Source organism: Camelina sativa, chromosome 11 (assembly GCF_030686135.1).
Source record: "Camelina sativa cultivar CO46 ecotype springtype chromosome 11, ASM3068613v1".
In the NCBI taxonomy this organism is placed as follows: Eukaryota; Viridiplantae; Streptophyta; class Magnoliopsida; order Brassicales; family Brassicaceae; genus Camelina; species Camelina sativa.
In genome coordinates this window covers 44,804,936-44,831,334 of record NC_141890.1, presented here as the reverse complement: position 1 = coordinate 44,831,334, position 26,399 = coordinate 44,804,936, and the positions used below count along the sequence as shown (strand labels likewise).

General features: G+C 35.7%; 7 protein-coding genes across 13 annotated transcripts; 1 reads left to right on the top strand and 6 right to left on the bottom strand.

Annotated features, from left to right (window-relative positions):
- Nucleotides 1–148: 148 nt before the first annotated feature.
- On the bottom strand, nucleotides 149–1,728 carry LOC104726071 (peroxygenase 2-like). 3 transcript variants are annotated; one of them, XM_087475945.1, is made up of 7 exons: nucleotides 1,579–1,728; nucleotides 1,336–1,485; nucleotides 1,148–1,233; nucleotides 965–1,059; nucleotides 741–866; nucleotides 603–646; nucleotides 149–425 (listed from the first exon to the last, which is right to left on the bottom strand). In XM_087475945.1, the coding sequence occupies exons 1-7, from the start codon at nucleotides 1,691–1,693 to the stop codon at nucleotides 307–309; spliced, it is 735 nt and encodes a 244-aa protein (XP_087332071.1). In that variant the 5' UTR covers nucleotides 1,694–1,728; the 3' UTR covers nucleotides 149–306. The 3 variants fall into 3 exon arrangements, with proteins under 3 accessions (XP_087332071.1, XP_087332072.1, XP_087332073.1); XM_087475946.1 differs by having other exon boundaries at nucleotides 149–457; nucleotides 575–646; nucleotides 1,609–1,728; XM_087475947.1 differs by lacking the exon at nucleotides 603–646 and having other exon boundaries at nucleotides 149–457; nucleotides 1,609–1,728.
- Nucleotides 1,729–2,322: 594 nt separating this feature from the next.
- On the bottom strand, nucleotides 2,323–5,919 carry LOC104726070 (65-kDa microtubule-associated protein 1). Of its 3 annotated transcripts, none has more exons than XR_015571583.1 (10): nucleotides 5,636–5,919; nucleotides 5,032–5,128; nucleotides 4,725–4,928; nucleotides 4,377–4,622; nucleotides 4,090–4,305; nucleotides 3,814–3,969; nucleotides 3,413–3,724; nucleotides 3,236–3,307; nucleotides 2,980–3,128; nucleotides 2,323–2,898 (listed from the first exon to the last, which is right to left on the bottom strand). XR_015571583.1 is itself a non-coding variant. In XM_010444842.3 (10 exons), the coding sequence occupies exons 2-10, from the start codon at nucleotides 5,101–5,103 to the stop codon at nucleotides 2,578–2,580; spliced, it is 1,764 nt and encodes a 587-aa protein (XP_010443144.1). In that variant the 5' UTR covers nucleotides 5,104–5,128; nucleotides 5,636–5,919; the 3' UTR covers nucleotides 2,323–2,577. The 3 variants fall into 3 exon arrangements, 2 of the variants coding, with proteins under 2 accessions (XP_010443144.1, XP_087329570.1); XM_010444842.3 differs by having other exon boundaries at nucleotides 3,220–3,307; XM_087473444.1 differs by lacking the exon at nucleotides 2,323–2,898 and having other exon boundaries at nucleotides 2,979–3,128.
- A 1,883-nt stretch (nucleotides 5,920–7,802) lies between these two features.
- Nucleotides 7,803–11,444, bottom strand: LOC104726069 (trigger factor-like protein TIG, Chloroplastic). Its single transcript, XM_010444840.3, has 13 exons — nucleotides 10,603–11,444; nucleotides 10,437–10,520; nucleotides 10,219–10,347; nucleotides 9,978–10,066; nucleotides 9,691–9,874; nucleotides 9,356–9,446; nucleotides 9,102–9,256; nucleotides 8,915–9,007; nucleotides 8,734–8,826; nucleotides 8,566–8,646; nucleotides 8,324–8,473; nucleotides 8,138–8,233; nucleotides 7,803–8,039 (listed from the first exon to the last, which is right to left on the bottom strand). Exons 1-13 carry the CDS (start codon nucleotides 10,933–10,935, stop codon nucleotides 7,962–7,964), a joined length of 1,656 nt encoding a protein of 551 aa, XP_010443142.1. The 5' UTR covers nucleotides 10,936–11,444; the 3' UTR covers nucleotides 7,803–7,961.
- Nucleotides 11,099–12,179, top strand: LOC104726068 (uncharacterized). Its single transcript, XM_010444839.3, has 3 exons — nucleotides 11,099–11,470; nucleotides 11,586–11,723; nucleotides 11,812–12,179. The coding sequence occupies exons 1-3, from the start codon at nucleotides 11,162–11,164 to the stop codon at nucleotides 11,872–11,874; spliced, it is 510 nt and encodes a 169-aa protein (XP_010443141.1). The 5' UTR covers nucleotides 11,099–11,161; the 3' UTR covers nucleotides 11,875–12,179.
- LOC104726067 (grpE protein homolog 1, mitochondrial-like) lies at nucleotides 12,151–14,105 on the bottom strand. Of its 2 annotated transcripts, none has more exons than XM_010444838.3 (6): nucleotides 13,810–14,105; nucleotides 13,377–13,548; nucleotides 13,075–13,271; nucleotides 12,794–12,961; nucleotides 12,547–12,694; nucleotides 12,151–12,448 (listed from the first exon to the last, which is right to left on the bottom strand). In XM_010444838.3, exons 1-6 carry the CDS (start codon nucleotides 13,954–13,956, stop codon nucleotides 12,408–12,410), a joined length of 873 nt encoding a protein of 290 aa, XP_010443140.1. In that variant the 5' UTR covers nucleotides 13,957–14,105; the 3' UTR covers nucleotides 12,151–12,407. The 2 variants fall into 2 exon arrangements, with proteins under 2 accessions (XP_010443140.1, XP_010443139.1); XM_010444837.3 differs by having other exon boundaries at nucleotides 12,566–12,694.
- A 334-nt stretch (nucleotides 14,106–14,439) lies between these two features.
- On the bottom strand, nucleotides 14,440–16,662 carry LOC104726066 (GTP-binding nuclear protein Ran-3). Its single transcript, XM_087475944.1, has 8 exons — nucleotides 16,338–16,662; nucleotides 16,132–16,201; nucleotides 15,731–15,787; nucleotides 15,514–15,631; nucleotides 15,064–15,153; nucleotides 14,787–14,966; nucleotides 14,611–14,688; nucleotides 14,440–14,526 (listed from the first exon to the last, which is right to left on the bottom strand). Exons 1-8 carry the CDS (start codon nucleotides 16,338–16,340, stop codon nucleotides 14,457–14,459), a joined length of 666 nt encoding a protein of 221 aa, XP_087332070.1. The 5' UTR covers nucleotides 16,341–16,662; the 3' UTR covers nucleotides 14,440–14,456.
- Nucleotides 16,663–17,428: 766 nt separating this feature from the next.
- Nucleotides 17,429–20,715, bottom strand: LOC104726065 (protein HEAT INTOLERANT 4). 2 transcript variants are annotated; one of them, XM_087471936.1, is made up of 15 exons: nucleotides 20,605–20,715; nucleotides 20,438–20,480; nucleotides 20,138–20,307; nucleotides 19,772–19,810; nucleotides 19,597–19,653; nucleotides 19,417–19,489; nucleotides 19,246–19,286; nucleotides 19,028–19,152; nucleotides 18,883–18,942; nucleotides 18,673–18,731; nucleotides 18,466–18,545; nucleotides 18,308–18,346; nucleotides 18,084–18,146; nucleotides 17,815–17,985; nucleotides 17,429–17,660 (listed from the first exon to the last, which is right to left on the bottom strand). In XM_087471936.1, exons 1-15 carry the CDS (start codon nucleotides 20,605–20,607, stop codon nucleotides 17,613–17,615), a joined length of 1,071 nt encoding a protein of 356 aa, XP_087328062.1. In that variant the 5' UTR covers nucleotides 20,608–20,715; the 3' UTR covers nucleotides 17,429–17,612. The 2 variants fall into 2 exon arrangements, with proteins under 2 accessions (XP_087328062.1, XP_010443136.1); XM_010444834.2 differs by having other exon boundaries at nucleotides 19,426–19,489.
- Between the last annotated feature and the right edge of the window lie 5,684 nt (nucleotides 20,716–26,399).

Below are 26,399 nucleotides of genomic sequence, written 5' to 3'. Positions count from 1 at the left end.
TGACTCCCAAAAGTTAACGAATCCAAATTCGAATCTTTACGTAACATTTTATTTACGCTTGAACCACTGTAATGTTTTAAATAAAATACGGAATTTTTTATAAATCTTTGTATCCTAATTGAAAGAAATAGACCTTAAAAGCATCTTGTTAAAGAAAGAAAGGCAGGTGAATAATAAACCACTATTGAATATATTTTTACATGCATGCATACTAAACAAACGCACCATATACAAATTACTGCTTCATTACATCACCACTATTGAATTAATTCAAGTGCTTTCCACACTAGTTCCAAGTGATGATGATCAGTAGTACGTCTTGTACTCCTTGATCTCAGCGTAGTTCTTGGCACAATACTCAAACAAGCTTCCATCAAAGCACCGCCTTATGGCTTCTTTAGACAAGAATCCTTCTTCATCACTCGCTACAGCCCCGTCTTAAACAAATATGGAACCTCTGTCAAATTTTTAAAAAACCTAAAAACCTTTAATAAATTTTTTTTTTGAAAAAATTGGACTTTTTTGTTTAAAGAAAATTTTTAATATTTGGAATGGACCCATGGTATTTGCCTACTCTACTATGGGGCAGAGACGGCCCTGACTCGCTAACACATACAATACTCCCCATTCCACCTTGCTCGCTAGCCTACATACCAATTAACACACTTCTTCAAGAAACCAAAAATCCGTTAATTATAAAGGGAACATCACCACATTTGAGCATTGTAACAAGTACGTACCACCCGAAAAAGTCAAAGGCATCGCGGTTTCCTTCCGTCATGTCCCATAGTTCTCCAAGACTCAACTTATCTGGTACTGTCCTCGCATATTTGCTAAACATCAACTCAAGATTTGCTGGTGTATACCTTCCCAAAGCATACATATATACATATAAATCGTGGTATGAATCGCGATATAATTATAGAAATATCAAATATGGATTGTGGTAAAGAGAATCACTAACCTTCCTTCATTGTCATATGTTTTAGAGTCGCTTCCGTGCTTTGCCTTGTGAATGTTGTGTATATATATAGGGAAAAATGGAGACGGTAACCATCCCTGTTTCAGCAGTCATAAACGTAACAATCATAGCTAGGTCCAGCTCAATAAAGCTAAAATAAGTTAAACCAAACTATATGTACTGTACCGGGAGAGTAGCATAGCTAAGAGCTAAGTGGATACAAGCCGTTAAGATAAGTGACGCAAGTAAATTGAAACCGAGTAACTGGAACCCTGGTGCAGTCGATTTCGTATATGTATACAAGAACCAGTAAATATATAAACCGATATGTTATAACTCATTAACTCTATATATGGAGAGGTTAAAGGGTGTACCAGAGAACGTTTCATAGGGATAAATGATGCCATTATCATCCAAATCGAAGAAAGCTACATGTTGCTGCATAACACTAAGGCCATTGTGTCTATGCTCTGGTGTTCCTAGCGGGTGTTCCATGTCTGGTGCTTGTAGTGCTCTCGGCAAATCTAAATATTAAAAACACCCGGTTAAGTAGCGTACAAGTCACGCATTATTTATGTATATGAACATTTATAGATAGGTTAGGATATCATAAGTGCAAGGTTTAGTAAGTGTGTCATCCAAGTCACCGCGAACACGACGGTGATAAGTTACTGGAGCATAGGGAGCCACCGTCTCCATTGCGTCTCTCTCCATCCTCGCCATTGTCGTCATTTCTCTCTCTCTCTTTCTCTCTTTCTCTCTCTACAGCGATATGAGAAGTGGACAAATTAGGAAGAAGAGGAGACCGAAACATTTCGATGCTCCGTGGCGGACATGCACGCGCGACAATGCCACATTCATTTCACCCTTCACACGAGTCAATGACACTTGTCACTTAAAAGTGGATATAGAAACCAGAACAAGCTTTTCTAAAACCGAACCGTAACAAAGTTGTTCTGTTTACACTGAAAAAAAAAAAGGAATAGAACCTTACCTTGGTAACCTACATAACCAAGCATGATTGAAATGAAGAAAACCAAAAATATAAGACTAAATTAACCGAACCAACAAAAAATAATAAAAAGCTGAATTACAATTTCGACTACAGAACCGAAATCAACTTAATTGCGGTTATGGTTGGAATTGGAACACAATTATCATAAGATTGATACATTTTGATAAAACTGAGATGTGACCGACCTTGCCAACTTGAGGATGCTAAAAACTTGGACAAAAACGATCGTGCAATAGGTTTTTATGGGCCTTCTATCTCCAGGCCCATATAAATCATGATCATACATGAGATGAGCGCGTGGCGCATAAACACAATGTACCGTTTGTAAGAACTAAGAAAGTTGTGATTTTGGTCAAGCTTACATTTACTCCCATAATCCCTAGATAAGTAAGTCATTTGCAGCTTTTTTGGAGTCAAGATGATACCGTACCAACTACTAGAACAACACTAACAAAACAGACACACACACACATACACATTCTACTCTGAAATGTTTTTTGTGTCTTCTCTCTCTCAGGTGTTTCATCAAAGCCTTTTTCTCCCTAAAACCAACTCAAACATTGAAAATTACAGATCTTCTCCTCTTTTATTTTTTTAACCATCAAGGTGAAGCTGGAACTTGATGATCTGCAGCACCTGAAACTGGAGATGAAGCAGCTTCCTCTTTTGAAATGGCAACGTAGTTTGTAGGAGCAGCCGGCCTGTTGAGACTCTCCCTTCTTCCTCCTTCTTTTGCAGTAGACCTGCTTCCGTTCTGGTTTGCATTCAATGATAAACGCCGGTTTGGAGCTCCATTTGCTCCTCCGTTGTTAGCTCGTAGCCCCACCGGTTTCTTAGCACTGACTGGTCTTGCAGGGCTTGGCCTGGTGCTAAAGGCAGAGTCTTGCTCTACGTGTGGCTGTTCTTGAACCTTCTTTTGTTCCTGTTCATTAAAAGACAGAGGAGTTCAGGGGGTTACTGATCATTTCCCCTTATCATAATTGAGTAAAAATGATGAACTTACCCTTAGCCTCCGTTTCTCCTCTTCTCGTTCTTGCCTAAGCATACCGTACTCATCTAACATAGCTAGCAGAGGAACACCATCGTAGGCAAAGGACATGCTGTGTTCCTCTTCCCAAGCCCGGGTCTTGGCAACCAATGTGTCAACCATGACTTTGCACAAAACAGAAGATCCAAACTTTATTTGATATGAATGAATACATAAGAGAAGTTTGCAAGCATATCTTAGCTATTCAAACCATACAAGGAATCTTGCTAACCAGAATCCTAGCTTTCTCAGCTCTCTTGAGATTCAAGTGTGCGCCTCTGCTTGCACTGTACCTGTTCTGATCCTGTTCTCAGAAAACAAAACCATGGAAATGCTCAAGATCAAATTTAAAGTTACTGCATATTTTGATGTATCATAGTGTGTGTGATTGAGAGAAGTTATGCATTACCCGGTTGTAGTCTTCTAACCAGCTCTCTTCCTCACAAGCTGACATCCATTTCTCAACACGGTCCAAGATATCTTTTCTACTAAATGCTTCTTCCTTAGCCTTTGCTATCTGGCTATCCATGTCTGCCAATAACTCAGTAGGCTCAACGTTTCCAGAATCAATCAGCGACATGATCCTCTCACGAGCAGATTCCGGATTTATTTCTACATGAGCACGAGCATATATCTCCTCAAGCTCAGATTGTTTCTTGAAAGCAATTTCTTTCATTCGGCTAGCTTTCAGCTGGTCAAGCCTATCCACTTCCACCACGGCCTTCACGAGTTTATATGAAACTTTTAGCAAAGCAGTAACTGAATTCTTCAGAACACATAGGAAGATTTATCAATGCAATATTAGATTACCTGCTCAATCAAATCACGTGCAAGAGCACCTGGCAAAGTGACTTCATCAACTGAAGCTGAAATGTTACAGGTCACATGATCAAAAAGCTCCCTTTCCTCATCAAGAGTATCCATCAGATTCCACAAATCAATTAACTGAGTAGCCAGCTCTTGAAGCTGCAACAACAAAAACAAATAATCATTAAAAACCTCTCAACCAGTTTGATATATACAACATATGCAATTTCTAGGGAACAATTTTAGACAAGCTAAGGATGCAGAGAAATTTGTCTTTACCTTTTGAAGTCTTTGCTTCTTATCATCTTTCAGAGTCAAGACAGTTTTAGCCAACCTTGAAAGTGTATCATTGCTAATGCTTTTAGACTGGACACCAGTTTCTTCATCTAAGCTCGGATGAACTTCAGTGACAGTGCTTAAGAAATCCAAACCAAGAACGGCACATAGATCATGAACAGTACTCACAAATTCTAGCACTTTGTGCAGCCTGTCACTCTGCCAAAACAAAGGAAAACATAAGCAACATTGTATCAACACGAGATCAGGCGATTCCTAACAAAGCTTACCTTCTCTTTCTGGAGCTCTTGGAGTTGGCTCTGGAAATCGTCTAATTTCTTCAGAGACAAATCAGACTCATCAACTATAGGAACCTCATTGCTCAAACCCCCAGCAATCTCTCCACATATCTTCTGAATTTGTGATTGTACATCAGAGAACTCTCTGACTCTCTCCTCTTTCTGTTGCCACAGTTGTTCAAGAGCCGGTGCTATAGCAGCAAGTTGCTCTTTAATCGTTCCTGAAGACTTATCCGGCTGCAACAACAAAACAAAAAGACAAAAAAAAATATTACAAACAAAACACTTCAATTACATTTTCCAATTCTAAACCATATGGACCAAAAAAAAAAACCTTACAATGCCAACTAAGTTTTTATCTCCAAGAGATGCAGTGAGGCTTGATAGCTCAGCATTAGCATCTGACAAGGTTTGAAGAAGCTCAGCTCGGGATTTAGCAGCCTGCTCAACTTTTCTCTTGTAAACATCAAGACACTCTTGCTCTATCTGAAGAAGCAGTTTGTCTCTTTCCTCATCACTCTCACCAACTTCATCCCAGATTTCCTAATTAAAAAAAGTTGTTGTTACACAAAGATGTTGAGTTAAAAAAATAAAGCCCTGAAAATAAAATCTTAGGAATTAAAAAGAGTGTTGTAAGATTGTTTACCTGCAACTTCTGCAGTAAGGTACCACAAGAAATTTCCCCAAGAAGAGGACTTTCAGTATCTGTGATCGCCATCTTCAGGATATCAGAAGGTTCTTTCCTACAGAAACAAAACACCAATTAGAAACGATAACACTAAACTAAAGAATGTAGTACACCATAGATCTTATTTCTGCATCAAAATTGCAATCAAAAACAAAAATAGCAAACACCAAAAGAAACTCTGTAGATTGTTCTCAATCAAAGTTGTAATCTTTTTATTTGGGAATCAAAAAACCCTTCTTCAATCACTCAACTGCACAGACCAAAACATTCAAAAGAACCCTGTGAATTGAAAAGAAGTAGTCTTAAAACTACCCAAAGCTCAAAAACCCTCTTGTTCACCATGAGAGCAAGAAAGCAAACAAAGTCCGATCAAGCAGAAGTAGAAGCATGAGGAAAAAAAGAAGCAGATCTCTTTTACAAGAAAAGAAAGAAAAAAAAAAAAAAAACAAGAACTTGAGAGAATCAAACAGCATTGGTGATAAAACCAAAGTAATAAAAAAACTAAAGACTTCAAACTGATCAAATCTAACAGTGAAAAACAAAAAAAAGCAACGTTCATTACCGAGATTGACACTGGATTTCTAGGGTTTTAAATGGGTTTCTCCACACACACACACTTGCTTCTTCTTCTTCTTCTAGATCTGAAGTTGTATGACAACAAAACTCACACTATTGAGAGTGAGAGAGATAAAATCATTTTAGCAAAGAAAGGAAACCAAATAAAAATCAATCTATGGAGGAGAGAGGTGGAAGAGACGGAGAGGTGAAGGATGGGACCCACTCTTTTTTGGTAGTACGATGGTAACTCCAAATTACTCACCACACCCCTTGTTTTTTTACAAACATAACACTGTTCACAGACAGTCTTGTGTCTTTTTTCAAGTTTTTTTTTCTTCCTTTTCTTTTTTACTCTTCTCCTTGACTTGGTGCTTTGCTTGTTTGACTACACAAGCTATTTTACTTCTTTTTTTTTTCCCTAAACGTTACAAAAAAAAAAAAAACATATTCACCAGTCACCACTAGAATCTCGAATGTAAATAAATGCTTCAGTAGTTTTTTGGTTTTTCTAACCAAGTTAAACATAACTTACGGTTACGGCGGATATTTAGAGCGGTAAATGTTATGTTTTAGGGACCCTAGATCGCTTCATCGCTAGCATTTACACAATTACAGTTTAGTCTTCATTTAAAAAAAAAAAAATTACTATATCCATTATTATATGATTTTGTACGCTGTAAATATCTCTTATCGCAATTTTATAGTTTTTTTTTTTTTTTGTTTTTTTAAGTAATGCAAGAGAATAAACCGATATAACATTTTAAGAATTTTGAATTCATCCAACACTGTTATTGACAAAGACAAATAGAAAACCTTGCGTATGTTAAGAAACGAAGACAAACGTCGAGAGGTCGGGAGAATTTTTCATTTTTTTTGAATGCTAGAATTTTAACCGGAGCCTCTAGCTCTGGTAGTAAAGGACCTTCAGTTGAGATATCCGCCATCACGAGTTCGAGTCTCAGTCACTGCGATTTCACATGCAGATTGTAGTGTTTCAGAAACCAACACATGGAGTGCCGTTTTGGCTTTCCATGTAGTTAGTCTAAGCAAACCGATAGCTAACATGTGGACCTCTACTCTGTCGGGTATCCAATAGCTAACAAGTGGACCCATGCTCTCTTGGGGAGTGTTGGGAACCCTGTTTTAAAAATCCCCGCCTAGCACCGATTACGCCCCGTAAAATCGCTAGGTCCACCCTCTCCGCCTCGATTAATGACTAATCCCGCCTAACATCTATTATCCGATTATACCGTCTAATCCGATTAATTCCCGCATAATTTTGGATGTACCTATTATTTTTGGAGCCAAATATAAATCAAATATATATATATTTCTATTATTTAGACATTTAAATTAAGAGTTTATGATGTTTTACAATAACTAATGTACAAACTTTTAATTAAAATCATTATTTTTTCTTAATATTACGTTTTTATGTTTTTTACCGTAATTTTAAAGACAATACTATAACTTTATATTTTATTTGATATTTTTCTTTTCACATAAACATAATTATACATATATTTAGTACTATATAGTTTTAATTTACTATTAATTTAATAAAATAACCCAAAAACTAGTCCCCGATTAATCCCCGTTTAATTTCTGATTTTCTCGCTAAGCGCTAGGCCCACCCCGACCGTCCGATTAGCGCCTAGCAATTTATCAAAAAAAAAAAATTGTTGTTAACATATGTATTGAGTTTTTCTCTATCTTTGACATATGTGATAGAAATATTTTTTAAAACAGAATTAGCATTTTATTATATATCACTAGTTAGTTAGAAACTTCTTTTTATTATTAAAATGTTTATGATAGTTGGGAAAATGGTGCAACTACTAAGGATTGGTGAGATTTAAATTACTTTTTTCAAGTTTAAACATGGATCATGAGGAGGTAGTTCGTAAATACAGCTAAGAAAAGTAGCAAAAGTGATGAGTTCAGAGGGGAAAATTCAGTCAAGCGTCCATATAAAACCAAATCAAACTAAGTAGTAAAGAAGAAGAGTTATTTGACAGATAAAAAACAAAGTCATAGTCAATGTTAGGTGGCAAACTTCAATAGGAAATGGACGTAATATACTTTTTTATCAATACCATATCTAAAAGACTAAAATCCATTAATTATAAATTCAAAAAGTGAACCAAATTATAAAATAAAAAAAAGCAGTGTTTTCGGAAATAATTTTATTGCACCTATTAATCTTACAAACAATCATCAAATACAAAAGTTCTCTTCTTATGACAGAATAATCATAAGCCAACAGAAATCCCTCATACAAAAAATACAGAACATGCCAATACATACAGACATACATACCTATATGCTCATCAACGAGTGATGTATTGAATCTCGGCTCGTTCTTTCAACCATTCAAGCACTTTTGCTCCTTCTAAAATCTCTTGTACCTAACCCACCAATTCAAGAAGAACCTCTCTTTTTCAGTTTATATTACACAGCTCAACAAAAATTATATTACTTAACTAAGATTCACTAGAGAACTAACCTGATCTTTCACACGCTCCTCGTCATACTCTTGTTTATGTTTCTTGAATTCTGAGATCGAGTTCTCGACCTCTTTTACTAGTTCATCTGTTGAGAACTGCATTCAAGGATTTGACAATGTTTTTGTTACTAATTTCTGTTTTGTTTCTTGCTCTGAGACGACAAGAGTATTAAGCATATAATATACCTCTAAGTTTTCGCGCTTGAAGATATCACCAACAGCCAAATTCTGCTTGATTATGTTGGTAATGCTCTCTCTTTGCGTTTCTAGAAACTCATTTACTGCTTTTTGACTTGAAAGAGAAGCCAATTGATCTTCAGTGAGCTTCATGCTTCCCTGCAGCTCCATGTCATTTAACATTAAGAATCTGAGTGACAGCAAAAGCGAGTAAGAGATAGAAATCAACGACAGTTATCGAAAATGCTTGCCTGAATCTCTAGAAGCCTAGCTCCATAAAACTGCCTTCCTTGTTCCTCAAATAAAGATTGAGGAATCTCTACTTCAACCATCTAAAACAAAAGAAAAGCAAAGATGTTCTTTATCACACAGATCAACAACGTTAATGCTACAAATGCTTTGTGGAATTAGATAATGACCTTTCGAATCTGTTCAAGGACGGCGTTGTCTGTCGCTTGCTCCTTAGCTTCCTCCTCCATCTCTTGGCATCTTTTAGACAGAGTTTCTTCAACCTGTTTACTTGTTTCATTAGATAATTACAGTGAGAAAAGAAAATTTCTTTCATAAAACTTGTTTAAACAAAATCCATCTGTTCATTACCTCCTTTAAAGTGGTGCATCCAGGGAGCAATTTATCAGCAAGTGAATCATCTAACGTTGGTAAATCTCTGTAGAAAAGTTCCTTGCAGTCAACCTGAAGAAAACAGATACGATTAGCTTACCAAAGTATGATCTCTTTGTTATCATCTTTTTCGTTATGTCTGGTGTATGAAGAAGAGCTCACTCACAGTGAACTGAGCACGTTGGCCACGGAGATTTTCTTGTTTCCATGATTCAGGAAACACAAGCGTGAATGTCTTTGATTCGCCTGCTCGAATTCCTGTGATTGAATCAAGGAATCCAGGAAGTAATTTATTCCCTTCTTCCGTGTCAAAGTGAAATCCTGTACACATAACCACACATCTCAGCATTCATTGGCAAACGGAAACGACATTTCAGTAAGGAATATCATATGACTCTCGAAATATAACAGTTGTAAAACCTTTGCTTTCAGCATCTGGAATTGCTTGACCCGTTGACCCGTCCTCATCTATGGTTGTAGCAGAAATATCAACAACTGCAAGATCTCCCACCTACACGATTATAGGATATAATCAAAAAGCATTTCTAGCAACTATATCATCATCTTTGCAGAATTAAGTACGAACTAATGCAGCCAGATTCATAACCAAATTATAAAAAGCTTACATCTGTATTTTAATAAGCTACAGTGGCTGATTTTAACTGTAACTAGATAACAGGTCGGTCCTATGTAATCAATCTTCAATGATTGCAAAAAAACAATACAAGGACATGGGAAGATATGCATTAATTTACCTGTAGTCCTCGGTCGATTACAATCTTCAACGCACCAAGGGACTTGTATTTCTGTCTCAGTTGTCTTTCACAAGCTTTTTTCGCATCTATCTCCTCGCCTAATTCTACAACAACCTTCATATTCTTATACCCATCCTCAGGATTCCATCTTAGTTCAGGCACAACATCAACAACCACCTCATAACTGGAAAAAAAAACAAGAGAAATTCAGAATTTCATGTCGAGTTAATTAGTAAGCAGCAACAGTCGTGAGCTGTTGTTCAGATTTTTGCAGATTAAACAAAAACCTAAGAGTCTTGAGCTGAGAATAAGCCTTCTCCATATCTGGAAAGCTGCTTACAATCTGTATCGAGTCTTTTAAAGCCCTTCCAGTCACCTACAAAAACCAAAAATCGACTAAGAAAAATGTTCCAAGACAACAACGACCGAATTTAGTAAGAAGACATCACAAGACTTAAATTCTCACAAATCATTCTCTTAAACCGTGAACGATTGTAAACTAAAGTATAAAACATTAGTAAAACTTACCGACTCCATGGCGTGTGGAAGTGTTCTCTTCAAGATAGATTCAACAGTAGCTCTCAAAACGTATGGCCTCCCAACAAAACCAACAATAATATTCTCTGGAACTCTCGTTTTAGGACGGAATCCAGGAACCTAAGTTAATCGTAAATTCCAATCAACAACAAGCTTTTACATAGAACAAGTTCGGCTTCGATGTAAGATGAAAAAAAAAATCAATCTACCTTTGAGAGCTTCATAAACTCGGTTAAAACTCGTTGGTAACAATCTTCACATACAATTTTCGGAACTTCCACACTCAATTTCACCTAAATCAAAAAAGTTCTCTAAGTCATTCCAAAACTAAGAATAAACTCAATGCCACAAAAACAGAATTTGAAAACCCCTTACACTTGAGTTCGCCTGTACAGTCTCCGTGACCTTAAGATCAGCTGGAAGCTTGTCTTCCTTTACACTGGTTTCAACCGCAGGAGAAGCCGCCGCGAATCTCCGCTTGAAATCACCACCGTTAGACATTGAATCTCCGAGAAACCCAAATTTTCTGGAGACACAAGACATCGTCGTCTCCAAGGGTCTAATTGGTTTCTTCAGCCTCCCACCAAACTGTAACACACTATCTGATTGAAACAAACGGGAGCTAACACGTATTGTAATCGAAGGATGAAACAGATTAATCGCCTTCGCTGCCGTCGTCATCGTGGTGCTGATAACACAGAGCTCCATCTTCAACTCTCTCTGCTTAGACTGAAGAGAGCTTCTGAGAATGAAAGGAAGCGCCACTTCTTTATAGATAAAGCAATTTATCTCTTCAAAACGCTGCGTTTTCCAGCTATATCTCAGTGTGTAATTATCTTCTTAAAACGCAGCGTTTTAAAAGCTGATAGATAAAGCAACTATTTTTTTTGCCGGCGGTGAGTGAGTGAGAGAGAAGAGAGAGAGAGAGAGAGTAATGGAAGGTGTAGGATCGAGATTGAGCAGGACGTCGTCGAGATACAGTGGTCCGGCGGCGACGGCGGTGTTTAGTGGCCGTGTAAGGAAGTGGAAGAAGAAGTGGGTACGTGTCTCAACCTCATCCGTCGGTGTTTTCAGAGCATCTAAATCCAACGGTCGTAACAACAGCAGTAACAGTAACTCACCTCACCATCTACTTCTCCATAAATGGACTCCACTTACCTCGTCGACGGTTACTGCCTCCGACGCTAATGGTTCCGGTGGTGAGACTGAGGAGCCACCTAAGCGAAGATTCCGATACGCTCCTGTGAGTTTTCTTTCTTTTTTGGAATTCCCCCAAATTTGGGGTAAAATCATTAAATTAGGGTTCTTTTTATTGTTGTTGTGTGAGATTTAGTTGAAAATGGTTTTGATTTGTGTAGATTGCGATGCTTGAGCATAGAGAAAAAGTGGTTTCTAAGGATTCTGAAATTGAAGAGACTGAAGAATTCGACACTGAATCACCATTGCCTAAAGCTGTTGAGCTTGACATGAACATAACAGACTCAGACCAAGCTAAGGTTAGCTTAGCTTCATTCTAAGTTCAGCAATTTAATGAAAAAGTGTTGAGTGTTATTCATGCTTGTGTTAATTCTACTTACTCTGCAGGAAGCAAAAACTGGTAACTTGAATCTAGGACTGTGTCTGAATTCTGAAGGGACTGAAGAGTGAAGAGGATCATATTGGATTAGCATGAAGCAACAACAAAGGTTTCAGCGTTTGGTATTGTTGTAGCTTATGATGAATGATGTCTCAATATTGTAACATGTTTTAGGCGTTTATTGCACTTTGTTGTCTTCTAGGTGTCTGTATGTAGTGTGTATGTTTGAAGAAGCTTATAAGATATGTAAGATTTGAGTCTTTTTACCAAAGACTAAAGAGCCTGGCTCCATCATATTTGATTCCAGTTTTTTTTTTTTTTTTTTTTTATCAAACATTTGATTCCAGTTTTATAATCTCATGAAATTTCGTGTAAAGTACTAAAGTTACAGAACCAGGGTTTCCCTGGGATTGCAGCAATGTCCTGCTTCTTTTATGGGAATCTTGTTCCTCCAATGAATATGCAAGAAAGAGAGAACTATTAACTAAAAAAAAGAACTCATGAAGATGTTAAAACAAAGCTTTTAAGTCTCCTTGTTTGTGTTTCTCAAGCTTCAGACTCTTTCTCGCCTTCTTGATTCTCCACCGCACAAGTAACACCAACATCAGCTGGTCTTATAACTCGATCGTACAAGGAGTATCCAGACTGCATATATGGAAACAAACCATTACCAAAAAGTTACAAAATAATGGCAAAGATAACATATGATTAAGAGTTATGCCAAAATCAGAAAGAGAACAAACCTCTTTTATAGTTTAGTACCTTTAGGACCTCAGCAATTGTGCCTTCTGGCTTGGAAGCATCCGGGACTTGAAACACTGCGTTATGTCTGTTTGGATCAAACGGTTCATTTAAAGGAACTTCTTTCACCAAACCATATTTTTTAAATACCTGCAGTTTTTACATATATATATAAAATTGCATTCTCAGCACAAATCTCATTGTATCTTTGTTTTACCTCAATGAACATATATAACGAGTGTTTTTTACCTGTGCTAATTCTTTCTCAGTCATCTCCACTCCATGTAATAGGTTTTTTAACAGCGGAGCAGCACCAGCAGAGTCTTTTGAAATGTCAATCTCCGAAAAACTCTGTTTGCCAACCGAAGAAGCTTTTTCAAGAATATCAGCGACGAACAAAAGGCTCGTGGCAAAGTTCTGCAGCAACAACAAAACATATTCAGCACTGGCTTATATATGAAGCAAAAGACGAGAGTTGATAATCAAGAAGAAGAAGAAGAAAAAGGAGTGGTGGAGAGAGAAGTAAAAACCTGTACGGCGAACTTTTTGGAGCTTTCAGCATTACGTTTTGTCCGATCCATTAGATTCTGCAACTCTGCATAACTGCGAAGAAAACCATCTTTCATTTCCATCATGTCTTCCCGCTGAACCTTCAAAAGATGTTCCTTCTCACCCACAAGCTTCACCAAATCATCCCTTGACAAACTCTCAAAATCAGTCTCTGAATCTGGAAATCAGAAAAAAAAAACTCAATTGTTTTTAGTAAACTTGTGTAGACCAACAAGACAAAGTATCGCTCTCTTATTATGTGCTGAGTCAATTTTGACCTCACCTGTTACTCTCCCCGCCTCCACATCCTCAGAAGCTTTACCAGTCTTTGGGACATCTATGTTACTCCCATTTCCCTTCGGTTCAGCCGAGGAAGACGAGAAAAAGCCAAACCTTTGTAGGACATTGAAATCTGGAGTTGCATGATTTAGGAGCGACACTGGAACTGCAACAAGCTGCCATTTTAAAAAAAAAGGATCCAAATTTGAGTATGTTAACTCCTCAAGTATATATTGTTGCATCCAATTAAAGAGCAATCAAAATATTTACATTCATACATATACACACAACTAAATCATGACACTGTAAATATACAAGACCAGAGCAATAGAATCATTTTCAATTTCGCAAACCCCTTAAACCCTAGCTAAAAACCCCAAACGATGATGAAGTTCAAAACGGATTAAAATCAGAATCGGGGTTTTAATAAAGCAAACCTGGTTGGGATTTCTGTGAACGAGGGAGTGGAATCGGCTTGAAACAATCGGATACTGATTCCTCGTCTGAGTAGCGACGGAGGAGGAGAGAGACGAGCGTAATCCCGCACTTCGAGAAACTCTCGATAGAACCCTAGACACCAACATCACCCAAGATTCGCAATGAAATCGATGAAATAAAAGCAAAAAATCGAAACTTTTTCTTTTTTCTTTGTAAAGAGTCTGAATGAATAATAATAGCCTCGAGAGAACACCCCGATAGAAGGAGAAAGAGGCAAAAACGTTCTTCTTGGGGAAGAAGCAAATTTTTTATTTTTTTGTGTGGGCTTTAAATAAAATTACGAAAAGACCCTTACCGACGTGTTGAATTTTTCCGGCTAAATTTGGTGTAAGACGCCAAGAAGCAAACTTTGATGGTGGATTGAATTTGGATTTGGATTACATGAGTTTTTTACTTTATAAATCAGAAGATTTTCACACTTCCACAGCAACAGTTGGTAAACATTTTAAAAAAGATTACTAGTGTCATCGGTTCATATTTGGAAGAGTAAACAACAGACCAAAATAGTGCCATGAAAAAAAACGTTTTTAGACAAGCCCCTAAAACACAGGTAATCAGTGACGGATCAATCTCTTTCTCTCTCTCTCTATTCAAACGTGTCATCATCGTCATCAGGAAGTGGCTGACTTGCTGCCGCTGCAAGCTCCGCCTCGTGCCTACAAATTATAGACATCGTTAATTAAAAGTAAAAAAAGCTAGTAGCAACAAATTAAAAACAAAATTTAGTTTAGAGAACTTACTGCTGTTGAGCAGCCATGTCGATTTGAACTTCAGGTGGAGCAAGGGCAGGTGATTCCACAAAGTGAAGGTTAGCGTCCCTGAAACAGCAAGCAACATTCCCAATATTTTTCATATTTTTCTAGCTGTTTCCCAATGATACTACAATACGGGTTTGAATTGAAGAATTGTTGCTTACCCGGCGAGCTTTCTAGCAAGGTACAAGAATGGCTTCTCGAAGTTGTAGTTGCTCTTGGCAGATATTTCGTAATACTGGAGATTCTTCTTCCTGTGGAATGTTACCTGCTTGGCCTTCACTTGCCTGTTCTTTACATCAACTTTATTCCCACAGAGAACAATTGGGATGTTCTCACAGACCCTGCACCATGAAATTTTGATGACATTATTATCGTCTAGCAATTTTCCACATATAAAAAAAAAAAACTCTAGCTTCTGTGTGTTAGTTAAGTTCATACCTGCAAAGATCACGATGCCATGTTGGAACATTCTTGTATGTCAGACGCGCTGTGACATCAAACATGATGATGGCACATTGTCCATGGATGCTGCAACAAAACAAAACACATTTCTGTATCAAATAAAAACTATGCAACAATAACCTTCTAAGCTTTTCAAGTTGCTATCTACTATAATGGGGAATAAGTATCTTATGCAGCTTCACATCAGAACCAAACTAGCAACACTAGAAGATTCCAGACATTTCTGTATCAAAGAAAACTATCTTCAACTTTAACCTTCTAATAGCTATTCAAGTTGCTATATATAATAACGGGAATAAGTATCTTATGCAGCTTCACATCAGAACCAAGCTACCAACACTAGAAGATTCCAGATCACTGATACAGATATATTAACCAGGTAAATAGGTGATTCATAGCCAAAGAGAGTAAGCAAATTATACTTACTAGTAACCATCCCTAAGACCACCAAATTTCTCTTGGCCAGCAGTATCCCAACAGTAGAAGCGGATCTTGCCACAGTTAGTGAAGAAATCAAGAGGATGAACCTCAACACCAATAGTGGCTGCAAAAAAATACAAGAAAACATCAGAATCTGTGAACTCGTGAATAAATGAAATTAAGTTCATCACAATATGAATCAGGAGGGCTTGCAAGTACTTACGTTCATACTTCTTCTCAAACTCTCCAGTAAGATGCCTCTTTACAAATGTGGTTTTCCCTGTGAAAATCCATCAAAAATTAATCAGAATTGAACTGAGAGAGATCAAGATTACTAATAAAAAGATATTTCAAGTATGAATAAGTAACAATAAAAAGTAAACAACACAAACTATATCGAAGCAGCAAACACTATACTCCTGTTTTCTAAATCAGAATTGAACTGTAAGATATACATTACTACTAATCAAGATTAGTTATACAAACAATATAATAAGCATGGATAAGTAACTAAATAACAAAACATCATAATCCAAAATCTCGAGTTACTGAAATTGAATTAATCAATCCTCTCTGGTATGATGTATCTAGTAAAAACAAAAGCTGAGAGAGATGGTGGTTAACCTGTGCCTCCATCACCGACGATGACGAGCTTGAAGCTTGGGTAATCAACGGTTTGCTGGTTAGGTAAAGCCTGAGAGAATTATGTCAAAATAACGATGATTAAAAAAAAAAATCGACAGATCACGCAAAGATCAAAGAAAGCCTCGAAATCAAACTAGGATCGACGGAGAACAAAATCAAGGCAAAGAGGAAGAGATAAACTTTACCATCGACGAAATTGAAGAAGCTACGCGAAGAGTGTCAGAGGAGGAAGGCGGCGAGCGAGCGAGCGAGAGAGAGAGATAGGTTTTTTAAACAGTGTTGAGCTTAGGAATGACGCAAATACTCAAACCCGGGTAATCCAGAACTGGTTTCGGATTCAGATCCATACCCGGCCCAATATATCCTCAACTTATTAATGGTGGCGAATTATTAGTAACTTTTTTACAATTAGTCTAATGAGTTGAATTAGAGTGTCTCCAGTTCAACTCATTGAGGCCATGAATGGAGACATTAGAATTGCGTATTTCAAAGCACGGTTTTGTGAAACTTATTTTAGACACCAACCAGCAAAATAATTGTAACTTGCGGTTTTCCAAAAAAAAAAAAAAAAAAAAAGTTAGTTGCGGTTTTCTAGGTTTCATGTTAGTCATGGACCGCACTTACTACCTGTTACTGTCTATACCCTGCGTTATTTGAAAAACGCACACACAATATTTTTTTAACATATAACTTTTTTTTTCTTTGTGTGTGATTAAACTGTTTCTTGTCTTTTTTTTTTTTTTTTCGCAACTGTTTCTTGTCCTTTACATGTAATTTTAACATATAACTTATGTTGAACAAATAAAGTTTAAAAACTAACACATATTTTATTAAACAATTTATGTGTCTCCGACAAAATAAAAAAAAATTATATGTGTCTTTTTTTTTTATCTCGTTCAAAATAGTTTTAGAATGCATTTTCAAAAAAAAAAAAAAAAAAATCATTTATCTTTAACAGAAATTTCAAAATGTAATATATGAAAGTAATTTTAGTAGTATGCATAAATAAGTAATTTTAATATTGTTATATATTATGAACCGCAAATTTTTTTCACCAATCAAATATTATCCCGTACCGTTATTTTGTTAAAACCGCACTTGTCCCGCAAATATATTTTTCCCACATGAACCGCAGTTGAACCGTACCGCATTACTAAATTTTTTGTCCCGCATTACCAAATACGTAGTTACCATTTAGACCATGAATCTATAAGATTGTGTGGAAAAAATTGATATAAAATGGAGTCGAAAGGTACGATATTCTTGCTATTATTCATTAATAGTAAAACAAATTCAATTCAAATTCTTGCTAATGTTAATGGTGGCATAAAATTAGAGTGTCTACAGTGACTCATTAAGATCTTATTTCAATACAAATTCATTCATAGTAAAACAATAACATTACTTTTTTAACTAAAAAATAATTATTAGCTATTATTCTTGGTTCTGAAGACTCCATATCAAAGGACTTGATGAGCTCTCCCATAGTATCGGTTAATTATAGACGACTGCAAAAACAAAAGACCAGACAAAGATGCTTCACAAGTCACATATTCAGAGCTTTGTGACAAACTATACTCAAAACCCATTTTTCAAGTTACAGGTTTCTTATAGTATGAATGACTAAATTAACTTCAAAAACAGGTTTCTTATATGACTTACCGTCTCGAATCTAGGGACATGGGGTGAAGGGCGAGGGTAGAATTTGTAGAACTTGATGCTTTGAAAGGCTTCCTTAGTCTCTTCGCTCATTTCTTCTATTGCTTTCTCTCGAGCCTCTCTAGCCTCTCTATTAGCTTTCTTTGCTGCTCGAACTTGCTCTTTCACAAACTCCTGGAAAAGAACAATTGTAACTTTGTGAATACAAATAAATACTCAAGTGTCGTCGTCAAGAACTGACAATTTGCGTTTACAGTACAGCTTAAACTTACTTTGAATTCATCCTTTTTCTCAGCAGCTAATAATTCCCCTTCAATCAGATCATCAACAAATTCCTGAGATAGATTCAAAACAAAAACAAAAAAGCCATCTCAAGATTTAGCATACAGTGAATGCAATTTGAACAAACAGGGAAAGTGCAGTGAGAAGATGACAACTCTCTTTCGAAAGTAAATCCAAGTTTTGCTCGTTACAGAAACACGCTAAACACACACACCTGAAGTTTGTCATACTTCCAGTCAAACACACAAAAATGCTGCACAAACAGAGAAAATTAAAGCTTTGATTATAAAAGAGAATACCCAAAATTAAAGTGGCCCCTATCAAAGACTGCCACTTCCAATACAATGTTCATTGCATGCCAAAAAAACTTACTGGCGCCGGTTCAGAGGGGAACACAATGTCGACCTCAGTACTGTGATCAAGTTCATGTTCCACGAACGGGTTATAAAAATCTGCAAAAAAATAAAGAAGAGAACATTAGATTTTGTTGTTGTGTACCCACATACATTATAAAGAATAGTATAAATGGTTCCCTTATCAAATTTTAACTAGTACTGGTAGTAGAGTATTTAAACTCACAAGGAAGGGAATACTCGAACATCTTGATACGATCTTCCTTCAAATGTCTGAGAGCAGATCTGCAGATAATGTACAAAGCTTAATTAATTGACTACACCATAACTTGTAGATTATATGCAGAAAGGAAAGTGCAAAAAAAGAGGGCTACCTAACTCATCACACTACAAGTAGTAGTAGATATGTGATGATGCCATGTAACATGTTTCTTACCTCCTCTGCGTACAGCCCAAGGTAAAAATTTGAAAGTTCATCCTATCAACTTGTTTACCTCTGCAAGAAGAACAAACGAAAAAGCAATATAGTAACTGTCGGTAATAAACATCCAAAATGCGAGAAGATCTCATCACCATGGTACCTATTCTCAAAAGGAATGTAAGGAACCCAGTCCATTTTCATCTGCTTCATTGGAACGATTTCCTCCTCTACTCTCTGAACCGATTTTACTCCTATCTTATCAGAAGGCGGAAATGGTGATTCAACCTGCAAAATAAAATATAGAATATATTTCTTATATAGAGAAATGGTTGTTATATAACCAGGGATAGCAAGCAAACCGTTAATAGAGAGACTTACAGCAACAACTGTTGGGACATGGACTAATCCTTCGATGGTAGCTGTAACCATAAGAAGAGAAAAATTAACTAAACATGCATGAACTAGAGAAGCAAATTAGAAAGAAAACACAAGTGCCAAAGACAAGTGATTAAAAGATAAGAAAAAAAATCTCAAAACGAGCTAGAAAACATATCTTACGTTCAGCAATGCCAAAAACAAAGACTTTCTTGCCATAGAGAATTCCTCCTTCCTCAAATGCTTCCTGAAACATAAATAAATTACCAGAATATATCTCTTGTCAAACCCCTGACAATAGAATAGACAACAACATAAATGGAGAATGTAATAATCCAAAACAACGTAACTTACTTCAAGAGTTTTGAAATCCCAATTGAATTCATTATAAACTGCATCTAACTTATGCCACTGCCATCACAATTTGACAAACATATATAAGCAAAGCACAATGGAGAGAGTGACTCAGAGATGTTGAAGCTCCTAAAAAACCAATAATATATATATATATATATATATATATATATACCTCAGTTCCCACTGGAAATGCAGCCTTCCACAAATCTTCCTGCAAACACACACACAAAAGAAAACAAGCCATTTGTTTTCAAGCTCGCCATAACATACAACTGTTCTCATAGAGATAAACCCCACAATAGCATTCTGACACGACCAAACGAGTTTCTTAGAACCAAAAGTTCTTAACAGCTCCGCAATAAGAGAAGCCCCCCCACCAAACAGATGAACAGAATCCTCTTTATATCACATTGTTGTATTCACAGAGCGTTTACGTTATCACAGAAACAGAGAAGAATCCACAAAATTGCAGTGATGAAATCATAAGCAGTATACATAATTTACCCCCAGAGTACGCTAGGGTTAGACAAAGCATTACCAGATTACGTTTGTCCTCAAAGTACTCAGTCTCTTGCTGTGGTCTGGTTCTGATCGCTCGGGGTTTCTTCACATCTTTCTTCTCAGCTTCCTTCTTCGTGTTCCTCTTTCGCTTACCACCACCACCACCACGAGCAGGTTTCTTCTTATCACTATTCACTAATACGGTCCCTTCTCGATATCACCATATCAACATAACCAAGTCTCAGTACGTGATCAAAAAATCTCAACTGCGTCTCAGGATACTGACAACGAATATAAAATTTTCAAATCGATTTAGAAATACGGCGAAAAGAGGTACCTGTGCCTCCACCATTATCAACGATTTTCTGATTAGGTAGAGCCTGAACACAAGGAAACGAAGACATCATTCAACGGGTTTGAGAACAGTGATTAAACCCTAAATAGATCAATGAAACGTAACCTAATCGAAGAAAAAAGAAGAAGAAAGCCAATAGAGAAACTTACCATGTTTTCGGATTTTGCAGGAGTAGATCGAAACAAGTCCGATGAGCCAGCGACGAGAGAGAGAGAGAGAGAGAGAGGTTTTTAAAGCAGAGTTGTGAGGTGTTTTTTTTTTGCCGCTTATGATTGACGCTAACGTTATTAATGGAAACCCGGTAATCCAGAACCGGATCGATTTTCGGTTATTAGATCAATTTTGTGTTGGAAAAATCGAACCGGAACAGAAACACTCGAGTAATCGAGTTTGGTAAGTGCCTAAGTGGGCAATATTTTTACGAAGAAAAAAAAACATTTGAAAGGAGGAAAACTTAAGAGTTGCTACTAGCGGCGTTTCCCATTCATGTTATATATTTGTTTTTTATCTTGATTAATATTTAGATTCTATAATTTTAGTTGGATTGTATTTTTTGTGTTGGTTTCAAGTATGTTTTCATAATTATTTAGATTGTATAATTTCAGTTGATATTGTCAATTTCATGTATCGGAATCTTAGGGGCTGTTATTGGAGAATTGATCTCTAAATCTATATAGAATTGTAAATTATGAAAATCAAAACACATGGATTTTGAAATAATATGTTTATCTTTGGATTTGAATCATTCTATTTTACACTTTCAAATCCATTTAAAACACAATATGAATTCTGAAATCTAAAAATGAATAACATAGGCTTTTAACAAGTATTTGTAAATTTTAGAACCAATAATAACACATAATTTTGATAAGTATTTTAAAATCAATGATTGAATAACACATGATTTTTGTTTAGATTTCTAAATCCATTAAAATCATAGAACCAATAACCCCCTATTACTGAATCTACATATGAATTCGATTTATTTCTTATATTTAACATTAAATAGTCATATTTTTTAGTAATAATCTAGGGAAATCTTACCAAATATGAATTAATTAATTACAAACATAAAAATAACAAATATGAGTTTATAAAATCATAGGATTTTGTGGAACAATAGTAAGTTACCAAATGATAGATATAGAATTCAATGTATTCCTATTTTAAAATTTTAATTTTATCTTTTGATAATATTTGTGGTTAGGTGAAAAAAAATAGTATTGTATCTATATTAATGTTGTCAATTTTAGCAACCTTATTGATTTTGTAGAGAAACGGTAGAGATATTTTAGAAAACTTATTGATTTTAAGAGAAAATTGGTTTCATCTATATTTGAAAATAGAAAGAAACCATATTTACCATATTTCACTTATTGCTTTTAGTGCAATTTTGCAGGAATTATTTGTGTAAATAATTTTTTTTTAAAATAAATTAAATGGTTGAACACAAAATGTACTTCAGAAATATTTCTATAGATGTTTATGTCCTTGGTTAATTGGTGGTATTTCTTTGTCGTCCTTGCGGCTTTAAATGACTAATGGGCTGTTATTGGAGAAGTGATTTCTAAATCCATATAAAATTATAAATTATAAAAATCAAAACACATGGATTTTGAAATAACATGTTTTATTCTTGGATTTGAATCCTTCTATTTTACACTTTCAAATCCATTCAAATCCATTTAAATTGAAATCCAAAAATAAATCATTAAATGAATAACATGAGATTTTAACAACTATTTGTAAATCATAGAACCAGTAAGTAATAACATATAATTTTGATAAGTATTTTAAAATCAATGATTGAATAACACATGATTTTTGTTTTTAATTCCAAATCCATTAAAATCATAAAACCAATAACAGCCCCTAAAAAATAGTTGTATGGAGGATGTGTTTAGCAGTTTATGTTGTTTACCTCTCAATGTTTAATAAAACTTTTAATAATTGTTGTGCTGTGGAAAACATAAACCAATCTAGACAAAACTGATCAAAAGTTTTGCCAGCCTTTGGTAGATGTAGAATAAAGCTTGCATTTTTCTTAAAATTTATGCTCAACAAATGCAATAGACATAATGATGCAAGGATATTTAAGAAGATGAAACTAATCTTACAATATCTGAATCGAATTGCTTACCTCCGAAAATCCAACCTTCTTTTTTTTTTCTCTCCTTTTGCTCTCAGTCGCTCTAAGAGTTTATAGATCTTAGACACTTACTTGCTCTCGAAGTTCTTTTTGGGAACTCTACAATGTACGGTTAGATTTTATTGGCTGGTCTTTAAAAGGTTTATAGAATTATTTAGTTTAGTAAGTTTGTAGATATTAAAAACGAAACATGAGTGACTAATTTTGCTGGTTGAACAAGCAGGACTTATCAAAATATTAATAAGTTTTGAGAACCATAATAATTTCTGCAAATTTAATTTATTGGTTGATGATTTAAATCAAGCAACAATACATGCAACCGTTAGTTCTACCCAAATGAAAACATGATTCAAATACTTGACATACTTTAGATGCTTGACCTAGAGTTTAATGATAAATAATGAAACAGTCTTGTACTTAATTTCATGTTTTTTTTTTAAAAAAAAATTCTTTTTTTTCGATTTGGTTTCGGTTAGAGTATTTCGCACAAGACTAATTGTGGTAGTCTTGTACTACTTAATTTCTGCAAAATTTACATATTTTTTTGGTCAAAATTTCTGCATAATTTCTGCATAATTTCTGCAAAATTTACATATTTTAAACAACTTCATCATTCAATTTTCAACATTCATGCAACATTGTCATATTTTAGATAACTTTATCATTTAATTTTGAGACCTTTAGTTTTTTGGTAAATGATTAAACTTAAGACTTTTGCGTCCTTATATTTATGCAACATTGTCATATTTGGTTTGGAACGTTATTATCCTAACAATTTCCTTATGGTGATAATTAGTACTATTAGTTTTAAAAATATATCAATGGAGAAAACAGAGTGGAAGAAAGGAAATATGTTGACCAAGAACTATGATTAAAACACAACAACTGTGCAGAGGAACATGCTACCACGATTGAGCGAAAAGATCTCTTAAATCTTACAATTAGCTTAACAATAAGTCAAGTAGTAAATAACGTGACAATGCACTAAGACAGATTAGACACACATTAGGATGTTGGTGATACACGCACATTAGTAACAAAATTGATACACACGCATTTCAAACTGAACTCAGCTCGCGAAATTAGTCAGTCATTCTCTAGTTAACTTAATCGATTCAATTTTTACGAGCCCAAAATTCGGTTACCAACAAAAAAAAAAAAAAAATAGCCTACGGATTGTTTTCTTTGTTGACACGTGATTTTTGTTTTAGATCAAAACTAAATAAGCTATTTTATCACCAAGATTTTAATTAAATTGCATTATATTCCAATTGCCGCCCTTTTGAAATTTGAATTATAAAGTCTGATTTCAAATATTTTTTTGTTTGGCCTTCTCACCGAACAAGAACTGAACTCATGGAGTAAGTAACAAGGAGCAAAAAAGAAAAAGACAATTTTGCCCCTCAGCCACGGTGACCCTTGCTTCTGCACTTGTATCGTTACCGAAGACGTCGTCTCCTCCGGTAAGGGCAAATCTTACGGTCCCGGAGTTGGAATTCTTCCCGCAATACGGTAACGTTACCACCCAAAATCTCGACCTGGGTTCTTCGAATTTGATCGTTATCGAGTCAACGGCGAATCAAAATTGACCCGATTTCAACTTTAAGTTTGACTACTTTAAGGCAATACACGATCTTCCTCCATATGTCTGAGAGTAGCTCTGGAGATATTAGGTGGAATATTATTTACCTTTAGCTCTGGAGATCTTCCTTCACTTCTTGCGGATAGTGGTGATGAGACATTAGGTGGAATATTATTAGCTTTCGGTGATTATGAGTGGAGTTGTGTTGTGTTCTTCTAGCCTTCTCATTGAAGTTTCCTCATAAACTGAGCTTGTTTGCTGTGGCTTTGATGACTCTGTTCTCTCATGGGTTGTTGTGATGTTGTTGCTGTGCGACTCATTTGATTAGCAGAAGAATCAGTAGATAGATCAAACATTCTGTGGATTTATCACATGGTGAGGAAAAAAATATAGCCTAGAGAAGTGAGAGTATACTCATTTGTTTGGTTGGGCTCATGTATGTACTCTTCTCTCAACCATATGCTTTTTTTTGTTTTGCAGGTGGATCATCTCCCATTGGAGATAAAGAAAGTGGTGGTACAAACAAAGGAAGACATAGAGTCAAGTTTGAAGTTGAAGTCGGGCAATGCAATCTTCTACTTAAGTTTCAAGACTCGTGAAGGTGCCGAGTACAAATCCATAATAAGGCAAACGAGGGATGGAAGACCACAACACATGTGCCTTGAAGTTAAACATGTTGAGATGGACAAGTAGACGACAAAAGTTTTGTGACTTTTTAATATACCATGTTTATGTCCTTAGTTGGTTGGTGGTATTGAGTTTGTGTGTTGTCCTTGCCACTTTTAATGACTAGAAGAGAGTTGTATTGAGAGTGTGTTTAGCAGTTTGTGTGTTGTTTACCTCTGAATGCTATGTTTTTTTTCTTCCAAATAATTCTGTTTCAAGACTTTTAAGCTATGTTCAACTTGCCCTGTATCTCTTTCGATTATGTCTTCCTCTTCAATCAGATCATCAACAAATTGTTAAGATAGATTCAAAACAGTGAATAAATGCATGCAATTTGAACAAACAGGGAAAGTGCAGTGAGAAGATGACAACTCTCGTTGGATTTAAATGAACAAGTAAATCCAAGTTTTGCTCGTTACATAAACACGCTAAACACACACACCTGAAGTTTGGTATACTTCCAGTCAAACACACATACAAGCTGCACAAACAGAGAATATTAAAGCTTTGATTATAAACGACTCGTGTTCAAGTGGCAGTATTGGAAATCTTGAACGTTATCCCAAAACTAGACATGAAAAGTTATCCCAATTTGAACGTTTTGCAGTATTGGAAAGAAAATAGACAACGCTTTGGTGCTCTAACATACATGGCAATGGATGTGCTTAGTATCCCCATTACAACAGTAGCTTCTGAATCTTCTTTCAGCATTGGGTCTCACGTAACAAATAAGTATCGAAACCGTCTCTTTCCTAGCAATGTCCAAGCTTTATTGTGTACTCGTTCTTGGCTATATGGTTATCCGACTAAAGATGAAGGTATGAGACAAAATTTGTGTGTTGTGTACGTGTGTGTTGCTGTTATTTGATTGACTATGCTCGTGTATGTAGAGTTGTCATTCTGATGCCATTTTGCTGTCTTGCTTCGTATAATCTGGTTTTTATGATGTAGATGAGAAGGACGAGATAGTTGTAATTCGAGAAAACCCAACTTCGAGTGGAAAAGAACATGAATGAAGCTTTCAAAACCCAAGGTTTGTTTCTACTCAATATGAAAGCTTGACTATGTTTTATGTTTCTGGTACGTTCATGATCAACATAAATTATTTGCTTGAATGAATTTGAGTGAGAGAGAAGAGAAGCTTAGTTTGTCTTTGTTACTCTCTTTCACGTGTGCAGTCTGTGTTTAGTGTTGCTATTGACTTCAATCAACAGTGTTGCTATTGACTTCAATCAGCTTATACATCTGAATCTACTTGTAGTCAGCGATCATTGGTCGAAGTTGCTTGTCATGTTACTCAAATATTTATTCTAAGAAGAGTGTGGAGCATCGTCGTATACAAGAGTGTGGACCATCTTCGTATACTTCCTGTTTAATTTGTGTCTGTTTGAAAGTTAGAATGTAACGAGCATTGTTGTCATTGTGGGTTTGTTTTATGTTTTTGTTTTGTGTGAGTGAATAAAGAAAAAAGCACAAGGCATATTTGATGTACTTCCTGTTTAGTTTTAATGTATGAACTCACTTACATAAGTTAATCATTTAACCAT